The sequence below is a fragment of the Mytilus californianus genome, unplaced genomic scaffold, assembly GCF_021869535.1.
Source record: "Mytilus californianus isolate M0D057914Y unplaced genomic scaffold, xbMytCali1.0.p SCAF_9, whole genome shotgun sequence".
In the NCBI taxonomy this organism is placed as follows: Eukaryota; Metazoa; Mollusca; class Bivalvia; order Mytilida; family Mytilidae; genus Mytilus; species Mytilus californianus.
This window is the reverse complement of record NW_026262745.1, coordinates 55,952,462-55,969,217: the sequence shown is the minus strand read 5'-3', so window position 1 is coordinate 55,969,217 and position 16,756 is coordinate 55,952,462. Positions and strand designations below refer to the sequence as shown.

The window sequence follows — 16,756 nt, the reverse complement described above, 5'->3', positions numbered from 1 at the left end:
CGAAATCGTCGGATGGCTTCTTATTGAAGTAAAAGCTCTAAGAGGACGATTTTCCTAATGTTTTTTAATTTTTACCTACTATTTTGAAAACTGTAATAAATAGATAAACACTTTTTACAGCAAAAATGGTAAGCAAGATAAGATCTACAAATAATTCATCATGGATGAAATTGTTGGTCGATTTTTTATTAGAGTTATTTCTCTTTATTGATGTGTTTACCTTTTTTTGGAGTGCTTGCCTTTTATCTTAGAAAAATTCATTAGATACAAATGAAGAAAGAAACGTTGAAAAGCGAAAATATCAGCAGGACAAGATCTACAAATATGTCAACTTGACTGAAACTGTAACTTAACTCTTTATAGAGTAATTGCCCTTTCATGGTAAATTATACCAAAACTGGCTATTTTTGAAGATGCAGGTGAACGACACAGGCTCTTTAAAACCTCTAGTTTGACGATGTGGAGATGTTTGTGTTATTAGTTTCCACAGTGATTTCTCTATTGGACTAATTGTTAGCTGTAAAAATAAAAAATAAAACACATTTGAACAGAAGAATAACTTCTACCTCAAATTGAACAAAATGATAAAGGTTTTGTCGCTAGGAACTTAGGGACAGATTAGATATCAATAGGCATAGCAATAAGTTCCAATAATAAACCGTAAAATAAACCCTATTATGTATATTTTATTTTGTAGAGGTTGACGAAAAGATTGCTTCTCTGGTGGCCATTGAAAAATCGAATTTTGAAAAAAAAAATTCATACAATTGATTCTCAGAAACAGGAGTTAAATTAACTGCTTACAAAATTTTCACTTTTTAGAAATACATAAGAATTTCTATCCCAGGAATAGATTACTATAGCTGTATTTGTCAAATATTTCGAAATGTTGGGTCTTTAATGCTCTTCAACTTAGAATGTTTTGGGCCTGTTTTACTTTTTATCCAAGCTTCACTTTTTTAACTAAGTCTTTGGTAGACGCGCGTCTGGCGTACAGAATGTTAATTCTAGTATTTACAAATTTATAAACATAGTCGTGTATCTCTCCCAAGTTAATAACTGCATAGCAATAAGTTCCGATAAACCGTAAAATAAACCCTATTATGTATATTTTATTTTGTAGAGGTTGACGAAAAGATTGCTTCTCTGATAGCCATTGAAAAATCAAGTTTGGAAAAACAAATTGCTGCAATTGATTCTAAAAAACTGAAGTTAAAGGACAAAATATCCAAACTCGAAGATGATATAGGAAAGATGCCATACCATCTACTAGGTAAAATATGTCTGCACACGCTTGTAAAGAAATATTACAAAGAAAAGAGTTTCATTTATTGATATAAACAGCATAGAATATATGTATGTTTGCCTTCAAGTTAATGTTTGTAGAATGTCAAGCTTTAGTCTTTTAGATGTGAAGCGATGTATTAAATTGCATAAGTCATTGAAAAATAATAAACATGTACATCAAAGTTTAAAGAATCTGATCAATATGATGTCAGTCTATTTGACTGTTTATGTGTGTTTGCTATTAGCTAAGTATCATTTTATAGTGTTTATATATATAAATCATTATGCAAAAGTGTAGAAATGCAAAGAGTTTGTCATCGAAATTTTTACCATGCGATTGAATGATAAATAGTGTAAGCTGTAATCGATGAAAGCGTTTATATTGGTTAATGGTTGGAATGATAGTATTTTCTGATCAAAACGGATGAGTGTTCGCCATTTTAGTATAAGAAGCTTCAACAATACTCAACGGATGTACTGTCAATTAAATATGGCGAAATATGAGTGAACAGACCATGTACATGATGTAAAAGCAGTGAATGTGAAAATAAAACAAATCTGAAAAATTAATTCCCAACTGTATGTACAACTGGTTTAAATCCTTAACCACTGAACCATTTCTAAATTGGTATTCATAATTCAGTAGATTGTAAATTTGTTTTGAAATCAGTTTGTTCAGATATATTGACCAATGTAAGATTCATCGACAAATGATCGAGTACCACGAAAAGAAATTTCACTATTCTATCTGAAACGTCGTTAACATAATTAAACCCTGGATACAATGAGTTCGGTCGAGGAACCTACATGTAAAAACAACAAATTCTTATCATTACCTCATGTCCCTATGCCTCGATATGGCAAAGCCATGTTATGACAAAAAATCTCGTCAAAGATATCGTGCGTTTCGTCTACAAAAGACTCATCAGTAACGCACGAATAAAAAAAGTTATAAGGTCGAAAGGTTTTACCACATGAAGCTAAGGAAATCAATACCTTAATAAGATTACATACGCTGCAAATACCAAAATCCACACAGTTTCGCATATATATTATGATACATACTTCTATACAAATGCGTATCACAAGACATTTCTACCAAAGGAAAATCTGTGTTATACCAAATTAGCAATATTGCTTTTTGGGTAGGCTGTATGCAACAAAATACAATATTTACATGTGTTCATATTATTCTTTTAAACATGTAATTTTTTCTTTTACTTCACAGAACTGCAAAAGGAAACACTAATGAATTGGTCCAATGAACTTGCAAAATTTGTTGTAACAAAAGCCGCGCAATACGTATATCAGCGAATCCAGACGGAAAAACTCGTTGTCATTATAGGACCAACAGGGTCAGGTAAATCAGCATGCGCTTATCACGTAGCATTTAGATTAAAGAACGAATATGGTTACACAATTGTGCCTGCACGGCAGCCGTCAGATATAACTCAATATTATATACAAGGTACAAACCAAGTATTTATCATTGATGATTTCATCGGGACATATGCCTTAGATGAAGCTGAAGCAGTTGCATGGGAAAAAAAAGGTCCATTCATTCATAAGATTTTAAGTCACAACGATCAAACTAAAGTAATACTAACGTGCAGAAAGTCTATTTGGCATCCTGAAATATGCGAACGCTTTAGGTTATCAGCTTTCGTATGCGATTTACATACAGATGAGTTGAGATTAACTCTGTCGGAAAAACGGACCATCTGTGAGGCATATCTCGAAAAAACTGCCATAAATGCCATAAATGACGAAATAATTATGATGTATCCTTTTTTGCCGTCGTTATGTTCGATCTTTTCATCAAAAGACGTAGGCACAATAGAAAACTTTTTTACCTTACCTGTTCAATTCATCGAAGAGGAAATAGATAGTTACAAAATGAAATCACCAGTGCGTTATATCTCTTTAGCTGTGCTGGCTATCGAACAAAAAATTACTAAAAAATCATTTTTTGTTAAAATTGAAAATGAAGAGTTAATAAAAAACTTGTTTTGGGAATCTGGATCTCAAATACATCCATCAAAAAGACTTATTGTCAGTCAACTTGAGGCTTTGACAGACACATACGTGAAGGTTGATAAAGACTGTTTCGAATTTATCCATGATAATATGCAAACTATAGTTCTCTACTGCATTGCAAAAACATTTATAAACTCAGTACTTAAGTACAATAAAAGCGCTGTAATTAAAAATCAGGTAGAATTGGCATACGTAAAGGAAGAACAGACTATTCCTGTAATTAAAGTTACACCAGAACATGAAGAGGCTTATTTTACCCGTCTTGCAAGGGACCTTAGCGAAGGCCAGTTTGTGGATGTTTTTGAAAATACTCAAAGTGCCTTTCCAATATTCAGACAGAAATTTTTAGAGTATTTGAAAAACAGTAGAAAGGGAAAAAATTGGAAAACGAATGCAGACGGTTTAACCGTCCTTCATTTTGTTTCGTCGTTAGGTTATGAAGATTTTGCTTCTTATTTTATGAACTTGGACAAAGGAATGATTAATAAGACCGATGCAAAGGGAAACACACCTTTGCATTTAGCATCCATGAATGGTCATCTTGATATTGTAAAATTGCTTGTTGAAATCGGTCGAAACGTTCACATTTTAAACAATGTCAAATTGTCACCTTTTTTCTATGCATGTGAAAATAATTCAACTCCCGTCGTGAATTATTTGATCAATTTGGAGGAAGACTTTGTTAAAATCAACGAAAAGTATATGACGAGGGAACACCAAAGCGTTCTTCACATAGCCTGTCTAAACGGTTTTACAGAACTAACAGGAATACTACTGAAACATCATGCTTCTATTGACATGCAAGATAAAGGTAGATTAACACCTTTACATTTGGCATGCAAAAATAGACAGTGTGATACAGCTTCGTTGTTACTAAACGCTGGAGCCAAGATTAATACATTGGACAAAATAGGAAGAACTCCTATTTATTATGCATGTACTGGGGGTTATAAAGATATTGTGGAACTTCTAATTCAAAATAAGGCACATATAAATAAAAGCTCATCAAACGGTTCTACCCCTTTGCATGCGGCATGTGAGAAAGAAAGTATAAACATTGTGAATATTTTATTAAGAACAGGTTCAAAAGTAGATGTCAAAGACAAAACAGGGGAGACACCTCTTCATTTAGCATGTAGAAAGGGAAATGAAAAAATCGTAAAATTGTTAATTGATAACGGTGCTTCGATTGATGAGAAAACAAAAAAAGATAAGATTAGACCCTTCCATGAAGCTTGCAGAAACGGGCATCGTAATGTTGTAGAAATTCTTTTGGAGAATCATGTCAAATACGAAAAGACAAATACAAAGGGATGGACGGGGCTTTTCTTCAGTTGTGCAAACGGATACACTGATATAGTAAAGATGATACTGAATCGTAAGGCTGACGTAAATAGTACTGATAAAGACGAAGTTACGGCTCTTCATGTCGCTTGTATAAATAGTCATAAAGACGTTGTTAACACATTGATCGAGAAAAGGGCGAATGTAAATGTAGCAGACGTTCGAGGCGAAACTCCTCTTTTTAAATCATGCTTCAACGGTAATATCGAAATAGTAAAGATATTGCTCCAAAATGGTGCAAATGTTAAGATATGTGGTACCTCTGGGCTGTCTCCTGTGGACATTGCAAAGGAAAAAGGGTTCAGTGACATTGTTCCTCTTTTGAACAATAACAAAAACTGAACAGAATACACAAATATTGAAACAGCTGTTGTTAATTTGTATAAGAGATATAAACTAATTTAAATATATATTTATATATTTTCAGATATCTGAATTAAATTCCGCTTTAGGTGTATGTTCACTAATTCTTTATTTGACATAATTAAGTAAGAAATATTTCATTTGAAATTTAAGATATTTGTTCAGTCAAAATACACAATCAATTGATAAGACTTGAATATTTGCAAAGCAAAAATAAGTTTTCTGTATTGTTTATATGATTCAATTCTTGCAATTATTGTTATTATTTCTAATAAATGATTTCAATATAAATGCATCTAGGATGTTAGATTCATTTTTCAATTTGGATAATATTTGGGTGATAACAGTGTTAGTGTATCTATTTAAATCAAAACGATATTTGAAGTAAATGTCAATAACATAGCTTTACACAGATGAATATAATCAAATACTACTAGTAGTACATTTAGAGGGCAACATAAAGTCTCCAACAAGTTTCTATGCTGGATGTCAAGCTCCAAATTGCCCCGATTCTATAAAAGTTTGAATAAAATAACAATTAACAATCAACGATCTCCGATAACACACATTTTTCTAATATAACATGTATAATAACGAAAAACATTAGGATATGCCATTTAACAACTGCTGTTGTAGAAATACGTACACAAAAAATAGTACAATAAAAACCAGTACAGAAAAAAAGATCACTTAACTGTAAGGCCACGCCAATTTAATTTCTTGTTCGACGGACCCGCCCGCACATCATTTTTTCTAAACAGATTTTTTTTTTTTTAATATTTCCGCTTCCCGCATCTGGAAAGTAATCGAGTCTATTTCCTGCGTCGGTATTTTTGTTAACATTAAAAAAACAAAACACGATCGCAAGAGCGTTTTAGGGGGCACGGTAATATTTCCTGGCCCATAAGGGATAATGATAGCCTTTTTAGAATTTTCACCACTTTCTAAAACTGCCAAAAATTCTACATAAACAGTTAACTGAAGTACTTTCCTTATACTATTCAGAAATGAATTGGAATATGTATCATGACCGTTTACTTTTTTTGATATCTTTAAAAACCTAGGACCACTAGTGCTTTTAGGTCTTTTATCATGCAGTGAATACAAAATTTAAAAAAATTCTCAAAAATTCATTTTCACCTGTATGTAAAATTATTTCACATTTTTCTACACCTGATTCATCCCTCAGTTTGGGAAAGTATGTTCAGTTGATACTGTATTTTTTGTCCAATCGCACTGTTTAGATACATTGACTTAAGTAGGGTACACAAAAGAGCAACCTAAGTTCTGGGATGCAAATACTACCGTGCTACCTTTAGTCAACGTCAAATCCTGTTTCGAGCATTAACACAGATTTCTTATCAAAGTCAAGGAGGATTTTTCACAAAATCATGCCGATTTTCGTTGTTAGAATAAAGGACGCAGAAGGAGGAGAAGTGTTGCCTTCAGCTGCAATAACGTTTGCCGGCGGAACAAAACTATCCATACCAGCTGCATTTGAATGCACCTGTCCTAAGTCAGGAGTCTGTTGTTCAGTAGTTGTCGTTTGTTGGTGTGGTTAAAAGGTGTTTCATGTTTTGTGTATAGATTAGACCGTTAGTTTTCCTGTTTGAATTGTTTTACACTAGTCATTTTGGGGCCCTTTTTAGCTTGCTGTTGGGTGTGAGCCATAGCTCCGTGTTGAAGGCCGTACTTTGACCTATATGGCTATAATTGTTAACTTTAAATACATTGTAACTTGGATAGAGAATTGTCTCATTGGCACTCATACCCCATCTTATTTATATACAAAGTGCCAAAAAGACAAAGAACAAAAATGAGAACACCAAAACGACAGAGACACAGACAACCAACAAAAAACACAAAAAACTAACAAGTACACACATCAACAAACAGCACAAACCCCAAACAACTGGGGGTGAACGCAGGTGTTCCGGAAGGATGAGCAGTTCCAGCTTCTTGCAAACACCGACCGTGTTGCTAGTTATAAGTCATGTCCGGTGAAGGAGGAAAGACATCATTTAAAGCAGTTAAAATAATTATTCAATTATTCGGTTCAAGATCTGATGTCCTCAGAAAGTAACAGTTACAGTAATACAAGAAGTCATCAATATGCTGCAATTAAAAGTGGACATTGCATGTCTTTGTGAACAGGAACAAAAACCAACACTTTAGCAGTTGATATATTAAAAAAATGTCAAAGTACAAGTGGTAAATCAAGTTGCATACCATCTTGTTTTGATCAATATTGTCAGAACCTATGATTTTATGTTTACAAAAAATAATTATAATCGCTCGCCTTCTGGGGTGGAAAAATCCAGAGAACAAGAAATTAGTTGGTGTGGCCTAATGAACCGGTACAAATTATAACGTACTAAAGAATGACTTGAAACAAGCTCGAAGTACTTAAACTGCGGATCAGAAATCATGCCATCCTACATTAAACATCGGTTGATCTATTTCATATACTTTGGGGGCGTCAGTGATCGAGTGGTCTTAGTGGTTCATCTACAGTAATCTATAGCCTCTCATTATTGAGGTTGTGAGTACGAATCCGATTTCTTCCACAAATAAAAACTATAATATAGAAAGAGGCAGAACACATCAGCAATAAATCAATCACAGAACATATCATACAGCGAATTCATATACAGTACACGAAGACAATATTGTGCAATGCCAAGAACAAACAGTACAGAAAACGTTTAAAAAAAAATAGTACATGTATTGCTTCAAACTATAAATCAAAGAATGAATGTGTCCCAAAGTATAACAGAGGCATTGATTGGACAACATTATTTTATAATCTTTATCAAAAAGTATATTAAGCAAGAGGCAGATTTGAAGGACAGTTTCTAAATATGTTGTCTTCATAAACGATGCTATCGTAAATTGCTGGATACGTACAGTGACGTAATACCATTTTTATTCTCTCGCAATGATAAACACGAGTCTTTTGCTTGCTCTTTCGGGCATCAGCGGTGTCGTCAACAATTTGTTAAAGTTTGTGATTAGGTTAGTTTAAGGGGAACCACTTATTGAATGTCAATGATATTTGGTATTCAGTTAAAGTAGCAACTGCACATCTTGTTTTCATGGAGATTATTGGGCCATGCCCCCTCTGAAATTATAACATAGTTCACATGTAAAAATTGAAATTAGGTCAGTTTGAGAGGAATCACTAATTGTAAGTAATGATATTTTGTAGGTAGTTGTACTAGTATTGGCACGTCTCTTTTCCATGGAGATTGTATGGTCTCATCCCTTTAGTCATGATTCATTGACTTTAGAATTTTTGCATAGGTTACATGATATAATGTGTTATCGTGTCAGTTTAAGGGGACCCACTTATGATAAGTCAACGATATCTTGTATGCAGTTGTATAAACCTTCAAATTGTGATAGATCTCATTTTCATGAAGATTGCATGGATTGCCCCTCAGTCATGGTTCATTTTCATTTCATATTAATGCCATTTTAATTTCAACATTTGCATTATAAAAATTAGAATAACATAAAGGCGAGACATATCTCTGTATCAACAGTTTATTTTAATTCTTAACGAGGAATCAATTCCACAATAGTATATTTGTGTACGATTTAGTAAGCGTTTTTACGAATTTATGATGTCTTTGCCTTCGCTCTATACGTGTTTAGTATTGAAACTTAACGGTCATTGCAATCCGAGATATCACACGCATATATTGAACCAGCTGACAAAGAAACATCCCATATGAAGGAAATAATGAAGTCGATTGACAAAATTCCGATACAAAATATGCCATAAGGGGTTTTGTTCCTGAGTGAAACAATTTGAATAGTATATAGCACATTGACGTCAAAGACATGTTTCATTATTCAGATACAGACGGAGCTGATTACTCTTTAGGGCATTTTAGTTCGTCACCTTTTTTGTGTAGGGTTCGCTTTCTCAGACTTTGTTTTTTCTGTGGTTTTTTTATGGACGTTTTGTGTCTGTTCATCTTTTTATTTTGTTATAATGTTTGTCTGTATTGTATCAAATGAAGGTTTTCGTCATTACACCCTCAGAATCCTCTTTATTTGTTCCAGTTGAAGATGTTTTAATACACAACCACGTCTGACATCCGATGGGTCAGGTAGAGAAAGAGAATGTCACGCTTTAAAGAATCCTTGCCCCAGCTCTTTGATGAGTCCGTAGACATTTCTGTCCTTATCCAACACATTTACAGTAGTATGTCAGTGGCAGTTCCATATTCCCGCCCTTCATCCTGGTCGAACTATTACTATGTCAGAACGAGAATAAGCATTTAATATTTGCCACTGGATAAAACAAGCTGGAATCAACCAATCATTTTTTTTTGTTTACAACATAACTTAAAACTTATTTATGTAGATTAATTTCATCAGTTATTTCAGTGAGTACAAGAAGATGTGTAGGGAAGAGTGCAATGTAGTAGGGAATACACATCCGTTATGAGATGCTGTAAATGGTTTAACGGAATTGTAGGGATTCAGATGAAGAATAAGCGATGAGTTTTACTCAATACAGTAAATTTTAACACAGTACATACAGCTTATAATAAAGAGATGATTGCCAAATATATAACTATTTAAAAGATTTCAAATGAAGTGGAAAAAAGCAACAATTTAATAAATCGGAAAAAAATTAATAAGAACTTAAGGTAGGTAGCTAACTGACAAGCAAAACATCCATCACTGTTCAATATAACAGTTTGTGTTCATAATTAAAACCGTTATATCAGATCAGGAAGATACTATTTAAATGCAAACAAAAGTATGTGACTGTCTATGTATAAACTTTTGTGGGAACTGTTTCTTCGAAATCACACAATTAATAAGGACAAAATACGGAAAACTCAAAACAAACATAATTATACGCATATGTAAATTGTCTTGAAAGAGTCGTCTAAAGTTTTTATTCATTCGCCGTCGAAATTAATTATATAATTCTCATTCATATCTGCATACAGATTTTCCTTTATAATTTTACATTGGCTTCTCCAAAATTGAAATTGGACAACATTATTGTGCTTATTTCATTGTTCATGGCTTTGCTGCTTGTTTTCCGTCGACATATTGCCTCTCTGTTTTCACGAGTAAACCACATACGACGACTAACACAGGTCATGTAGATAACAATATTATTGTGTTCTGGAAGTTATAAATAGCCGATCTGCATATTTGAAAAATTGTAAAATTATCCATTAGCAATATAAAATAACTTTAAATATTAAAAATATAAATAAACAGAGATGTGGGTATATTCCCAAACAATTAACAGAGGAACGACAATGATTAAATGATTTTTTATCAGTCAACCTGAATGTATTCATTTGATCGATGTATCGTTCAATTTCATATTTTTTTTGTTTTGTCTGGTTATATGGACAAATAACTCAGAGTATCTGGTATTTGATAATACCTTGCTCTCTGCAATATCAATAAGGACCCGAGTATTTTTAAAAATTTTTTTTATTATTTATCATGAGACCTTTCCGTTCTGTTGAAAGCACATACAGATATACAAAGGCATGCTTGAAATTTAATATTAGTTCGTTAAGAATGAAGTCGAGACATGCTAACCTTGAATTCGACAATACACAAGTATAATAAATAAATAAAATTCTTCGGATATTCATTGAATTTTTGTTTTCATTTAGGAAAGTCGTTGTGCTTTGATATACTTTGTTCGTTTTCAAACAAATGTTTTATCATTAGGATATGTTGTACTACGTTATTACTCGGATAAGCTGTTAACGTATATTTATGTTTTTACTGAGTCAACGATTTAATTTTGCTAGTTTTAAGCAATATTTATTTTATTATATGAGAACGTTGCTGTTTGTTGTTATTTGAAATCCTTAAATGGTCTAAGGGCAATTTTGCTTCATTTGGGTACCTTGTGATGGTGCTTTGTTACAATAATAAAACGACAAAACAAATGTATGTAAAGTCAACGTGTTGACGAAATTAATTTTGTGTCAAATAATGTTCATTATGCACCACGAATTAAATTTAAATAATAAGGAAACTTCTGTTTGAAATGCTGCTTCTGATTTTACTTTGTACTCATGAGCGCTGGTATACAAACACAAGCTGTATATACATTCCTTTAAACACCTCAGGTTTAATACCCGTTGATTTGTCAAGAACAAAATATTACTCGAGTTCTTGAGATTAATCCTATAAATTACTAAAATCCGTCTGAAATTATTGATTTGTTTATCTATAAAAGGTATTCAATTATCGACAAGCATTGCAAGTCATTTGCTTCAAAAGCTGGAAATAAAGTCAAATGTGTTAGGAGATCTGGTTATTAATAATGCAGCTTGAGACAACAGATCTGAATAAGGTATTTGATAAACTCTCAAGTAATATTAATACATTCCATTTTAACTGATGAATATATGCAGTTGTCTTTTTTCATTTAAACTAGGTTATATTTCGTCTTACTATTTTACTAAAGTAATCGAAATGTAATCGAAAAGTAATCGATAATTACATCAAAATTTTTGCTTTAATCGATTATATCACGATAACATGTAATCAAAAATGTTGTCGATTACAGATGACTGACGATTACTTGAAAAAAATGAAGTCAATTACAATCGATTACGACTACAGATTACGATATCCCCATCCCTGATAGGACGTATCTAAAAACCCGCTGGATGCACATCCCACATACTCCCTTTGCTTCAATTATTTTAGGATTATGCTTTTGTGAGTTCAGTGTAACTTTAGCTTGAGAAATAAAGAACATAAGAGGGGTTCCCTCAATTTTGTTTTCTTTATTTTATTTCGCCATTTTCTTTATTCTCTATAAATTTTGCATATAATTCTCTTAATTTATATTTCAGCACCCAATTATTCTCAATTCTTCATTATTTTGGCCTATTTTTCTCTATTCTTTATTTTTTTTTTACCATTTTCTGTAATGAAGCCCTAGATGCTCTATTCTGTAAATCCCATCCAGGAACAGTCAGCATTTTGTTGCCAAAACACGAATGTTAAATAAATAAATCAATACATTAACAAGAATCGGTGCAAGAATATGTGTCCATAGAACAGCTTGGCCCGCTAGCACTATTACATATCCATTTTATTTTGCATGTATATGTTAACAGTTTATATTTGATGTGATCTAAAATTAAAGTACTAGTAACTATAACCAAAACATTTACCCTGTACTGACATTTTTTTTTCAAAATTGGCCTTTGAAATCTAATTCAAAACATAAAGATAAGTGGCGATATGTTGTTAAGTTGTTAATTTCTGTGTCATTTGGTCTCTTGTGGAGAGTTATCTCATTGGCAATCATACCACATTTTCTTATTTTTATATTTGGGCCGTTTGTGGCCTCACCGCCACTTTCATTTGATTTGTCATGTTGTTACCTTCGGAAAATGGTGACTTTTTGGATTTTTTAATATATTCTGTTCATAGAAACATGTATATAATTGTGTGTGTGTGGAGGGGGTAAACTTTATAAACATGATTGATATACAGCTTTAATTTATTTCTGAGACGGATTCAACCATGTGAACAGGACATTATATATTTTTATGCTCTTTAAGTACTAGTGTAACGCAAAATTAAGTGCATACGTTTTGGCAAAATTGTTGTACATGTTGTAATTGCTCCCTAGCAACTAAACTTTTCCAATAGCAACGGCAATTGTCTGATGTTAAAGATAGGAAAAAATCTCAATACTATTAACAAACAAAACTGAATACAATCAACTTATATTCAAGAAAATCTTGTAACGCATTGCATTAGGGACTTCGGTGGCTGAGTTGTCTAAATAGTTCAATTACAGCGATCACTTCTGTTTACACTGAGGTTGTGAGTTCGAAACACTTGTGGTAGGTGCATTCGCAAGACTCTGACCTTAATTGACTAGGATTGACAGGTTTTTTTTACGAAGGTCTGTGGTTTTCTACGCCCACTCCAGTTTCCTCTACCAATGAAAATTGGCCGCCGCGATAAAGCCCAGAGTAATGAAATTAGCGTTAAACATCAGCAATCAATCACTCAATGAAACGCAATAAACTTCAATAGTCTGTTGTGGACAAAAAATATATCATTTGCTATTATGGCGAAATCGCTCATCATTATATTTGTTTCATAAGCTAATACATCTACGCCATATATATTCTTTTAATAATATTTACAAATTTGTCTTGTTCTAGGTGGACTCAGTAAAATGTTTTTTCAGACATGAGGTGTATACTTTTGTACTTTTTTACAAAACATGTTTAACCCCGCCGCATTTTTGAGCCTGTCCCAAGTCAGGAGCCTCTGGCCTTTGTTAGTCTTGTATGTTTTTTTATTTTAGTTCATTTATATGTTTTGGAGTTTAGTGTGACGTCCATTTGCACTGAACTAGTACACAATTTTATTTAGGGGCCAGCTGAGGACCACCCCCGGGTGCGGGATTTTCTCGCTGCGTTGATGACCCATTTGTGGCTTTCGGTTGTTGTCTGCTCTTTTGTCGGGTAGTTGTCTCTTTGACATATTCCCCATTTCCGTTCTCAATTTTATATTTTGTACTTTTACATTTATGTTACGCCACTTGTCGAATATGAACTACACTTAACTTCGCTTTTTCAACTTATCTGTCATCAGCAAACCACATGTCCAGACGAACCATTCATTGACTAGTTTAACCCAATGAGTTGACTGGTATAGACAAAACATATACTGTCTGATCTTCTCTCGTCATGAAGTAAAACCCTCGCTAAAGTGGTGGTACGTTCGGATGTGCTGGATGTATAAATACGCAACCAAGTCCGGTCGGAATGGTAACGTTAAATCCAATGCTCCATACATGCAAAATCTACACTCTTTGCACGTTAAATAATCCTTGTAATATCACCATTAGAGGTCTGTTGGAAGGCAAAATTTCTGCCCAATTCAACACATACTCTTTTAAAGAGGCATTTATACATGCCGACCTACCTTGCAGAATCGACATATTTTGTTTTTGTATGCATGAGATATTGCTACTGTACTAGCGGCAAAACCGACGACTGAGAATAATATGAAAAAGTCGAGAAAATCGATAGTAAAACAATGCCTGTGACTATACTGATGAAAAGTTATTTCTAAAAGCAATCGAACATTTTGCAGAAAATTATTTGTTAAACTGTGTTATCGGAAACATAAATGGAAATACACGATGTTTAAATTTCAATACTTATCGAAATAATTGCATTATAAGCTTGTGAAACTTAAATTTAGAAAAACATGTTAATCTTTGCTGCATATTGATAAAATAAAAATCGGAAAAATTATATACAAACAAAATATAAAGATCTTTCAAGTCACAAATGTTCGGAGTGTTCCACATAGTTCTTAGCATGTTACAATTTCCCAAAAATGTACTTATTTTTCACATTGAAATTTTGTTGCCGACCGGTCTGCTCTTGTCACATGAACTTTCAATTTAGAAATATTGTCTTTTCGTGAATATAACAATATGAAAGTCGTGTCCGTGCAGGTTGAAAAAATTAAGATAAATATTTTTATAAAAAAGGGTTATCCGTTAAAAGATTTTTACTAATTTTTTTATACAATTTCAAGAAAAAAGGTCGTCTCGATTTCTGTACATGTTTTTGCGGTATTCTCGATCTATTGACATTCGATGTTTATACATCGCCATAAGGTCCGTTTGAATCTGCTTAGTAACTTAATTTCAAAAGTGTAAATTTTTATTGCATATCAATCGATTCCTTTGAAATTGTTCCCTATATTTATTTGATTTAGCTGCATACATATACGAATAATTGGCATGTTGCAGAAAGGAAATAGCCAGTAGAAAAATATACTGGCGTTGTAACTACGGGAATTTATTTGCATAGCAACATTTTAAACCCATTTTACACAAAGCTCCAATAGCCTGCTGTATTCGTTTGCAATTTGAAAAGAAAATAATAACATTATATGGAAGTTTTGTTTTTATTTCAATTCATAATGTTGTTACTGTTTACCGGAACGTTTTCCTGTAGATTTACGATTAATGACTCTCTTGCTAAAACGGAACAAACATTGAAAATGTTTACCATGTTTACAGGGCAGGTACTATTTTGACACTATATTTCCCACTGGTACTGTGAAAGTAATTTTATTGTTGGGGTTTCAATTTTCGTGGTTTTCGTGAATGGCTTTATCCACGAATTGAAGTGTTCTACGAAATATAACAACTGTTGTCCATTTCCAGACATGGAAAGATCTCCATGTAATACATGGATACGCACATATAATCTAGAGAATAAATCGAATATCAGCCAACGCACTATAAACTTAATTTATAACTTCAGACCGGAATTTACCCATCTAATCTTTAAAAAATCTAAACTGTACGACTGTTAACCTTTAAATTTTCTCATGAAAAATTAGTTTTGATCAATGAAAGTCAGATTTTCGGTGATGATGTGCGATGAAGTGTTTATTGTTTTTTTTCATAGTTCTCATAGAGAAAAAAAATTATTTCATTTTGGGCTTGCTTTTTTATTTCATAAGAATTAATTCTACAGTTCAAAGTACATTTTGTAGAATTTTCTTATGTAACTGTTTTCGTTAAGTGACATTTGTATGGCCCAAAAAACACCTTTGATGATCGTTAATCTGTTGAGCATGCGATCTCGAGTTAATTAGTGTCATTACTTCTGATAAGACGTTTGCAACAACTAAAATGTTTATATTGCATTTTCCTTCAATCGAGACAATTTGTAAGCATAGATGAATCAGCTTAATAATTTCCGAAAGCAATTATTTTATCAAATATATTATGAATGTTGTAAGTAATGAAAGACGAACAAGTGAGTGAAAATGAACACCTTATTTTGCAATGTCCCACAAATTATTATAAAACAACATATGATTAATTTCATGAATATTCGTTTCTGAAGTCTTCAAATTCTTCACTCGATTTTTTTTTAGAAAACTAAAATCAACGAATTTAAGAACCCACGAACAGGTACCTATTGCTCAAACCGCGAAAATTGAAAGTACTTTCATGTTATGTTTAACACGGAACATCAATCAATCATACAGTACTTTTAAAGTTATCTCAGTTTATTAACAAATATATTGATGTTCCAATTGACTGTGTACTTGTTTGTATCATATATCTTTTGTACCATATGGAATTGTCGAACAATTTATGCGAGTATTTGTTTGTATCATGTATCTTTTGTATCTTATGGAATTGTCGAGCAATTTATGGGAGTATTTGTTTGTATGATGTATCTTTTGTATCATATGGAATTGTCGAACAATTTATGCGAGTATTTGTTTGTATCATGTATCTTTTGTATCTTATGGAATTGTCGAACAATTTATGCGAGTATTTGTTTGTATCATGTATCTTTTGTATCTTATGGAATTGTCGAGCAATTTATGGGAGTATTTGTTTGTATCATGTATCTTTTGTATCATATGGAATTGTCGAGCAATTTATAGGAGTATTTGTTTGTATCATGTATCTTTTGTATCATATGGAATTGTCGAACAATTTATGGGAGTATTTGTTTGTATCATGTATCTTTTGTATCATATGGAATTGTCAAGCAATTTATGGGAGTATTTGTTTGTAATTTGTTGATGTTATTCACCTATACTGTGTTCTTTTATGCATAGATGTATCGTGATCTACGATGCTAGGGACCGTCTCAAAATCTAAATGAAATTGTTTATAACGAATACATTTTTGACATAG

The 16,756-nt window shown here is 32.6% G+C and overlaps 2 protein-coding genes across 6 annotated transcripts in view; both read left to right on the top strand.

The window, feature by feature from the left end:
• The window catches only part of LOC127714493 (uncharacterized), a 165,274-nt gene that overhangs the window by 25,271 nt on the left and 123,247 nt on the right, over positions 1-16,756 (top strand). The window contains exons 9-10 of one of the 5 annotated variants that reach the window (XM_052220561.1): positions 1,124-1,273; positions 2,516-3,378. The exons of 2 other annotated variants lie outside the window; for them this stretch is intronic. In XM_052220561.1, coding sequence (XP_052076521.1) covers positions 1,124-1,273; positions 2,516-3,378 — 1,013 coding nt within the window. Of the gene's footprint in view, positions 1-697; positions 888-1,123; positions 1,274-2,515; positions 3,379-16,756 lie in introns of those variants that run through there. 2 more of the 5 variants (XM_052220562.1, XM_052220564.1) reach the window with 2 other exon arrangements.
• On the top strand, positions 4,007-5,125 carry LOC127714499 (ankyrin-3-like). The gene has a single exon (XM_052220571.1). The coding sequence runs from the start codon at positions 4,027-4,029 to the stop codon at positions 5,008-5,010; it is 984 nt and encodes a 327-aa protein (XP_052076531.1). The 5' UTR covers positions 4,007-4,026; the 3' UTR covers positions 5,011-5,125.

Bases quoted from the DNA above. Each gene is read 5' to 3' on its own strand.
- LOC127714499 (XM_052220571.1), top strand. From the start codon at position 4,027: ATGACGAGGGAACACCAAAGCGTTCTTCACATAGCCTGTCTAAACGGT.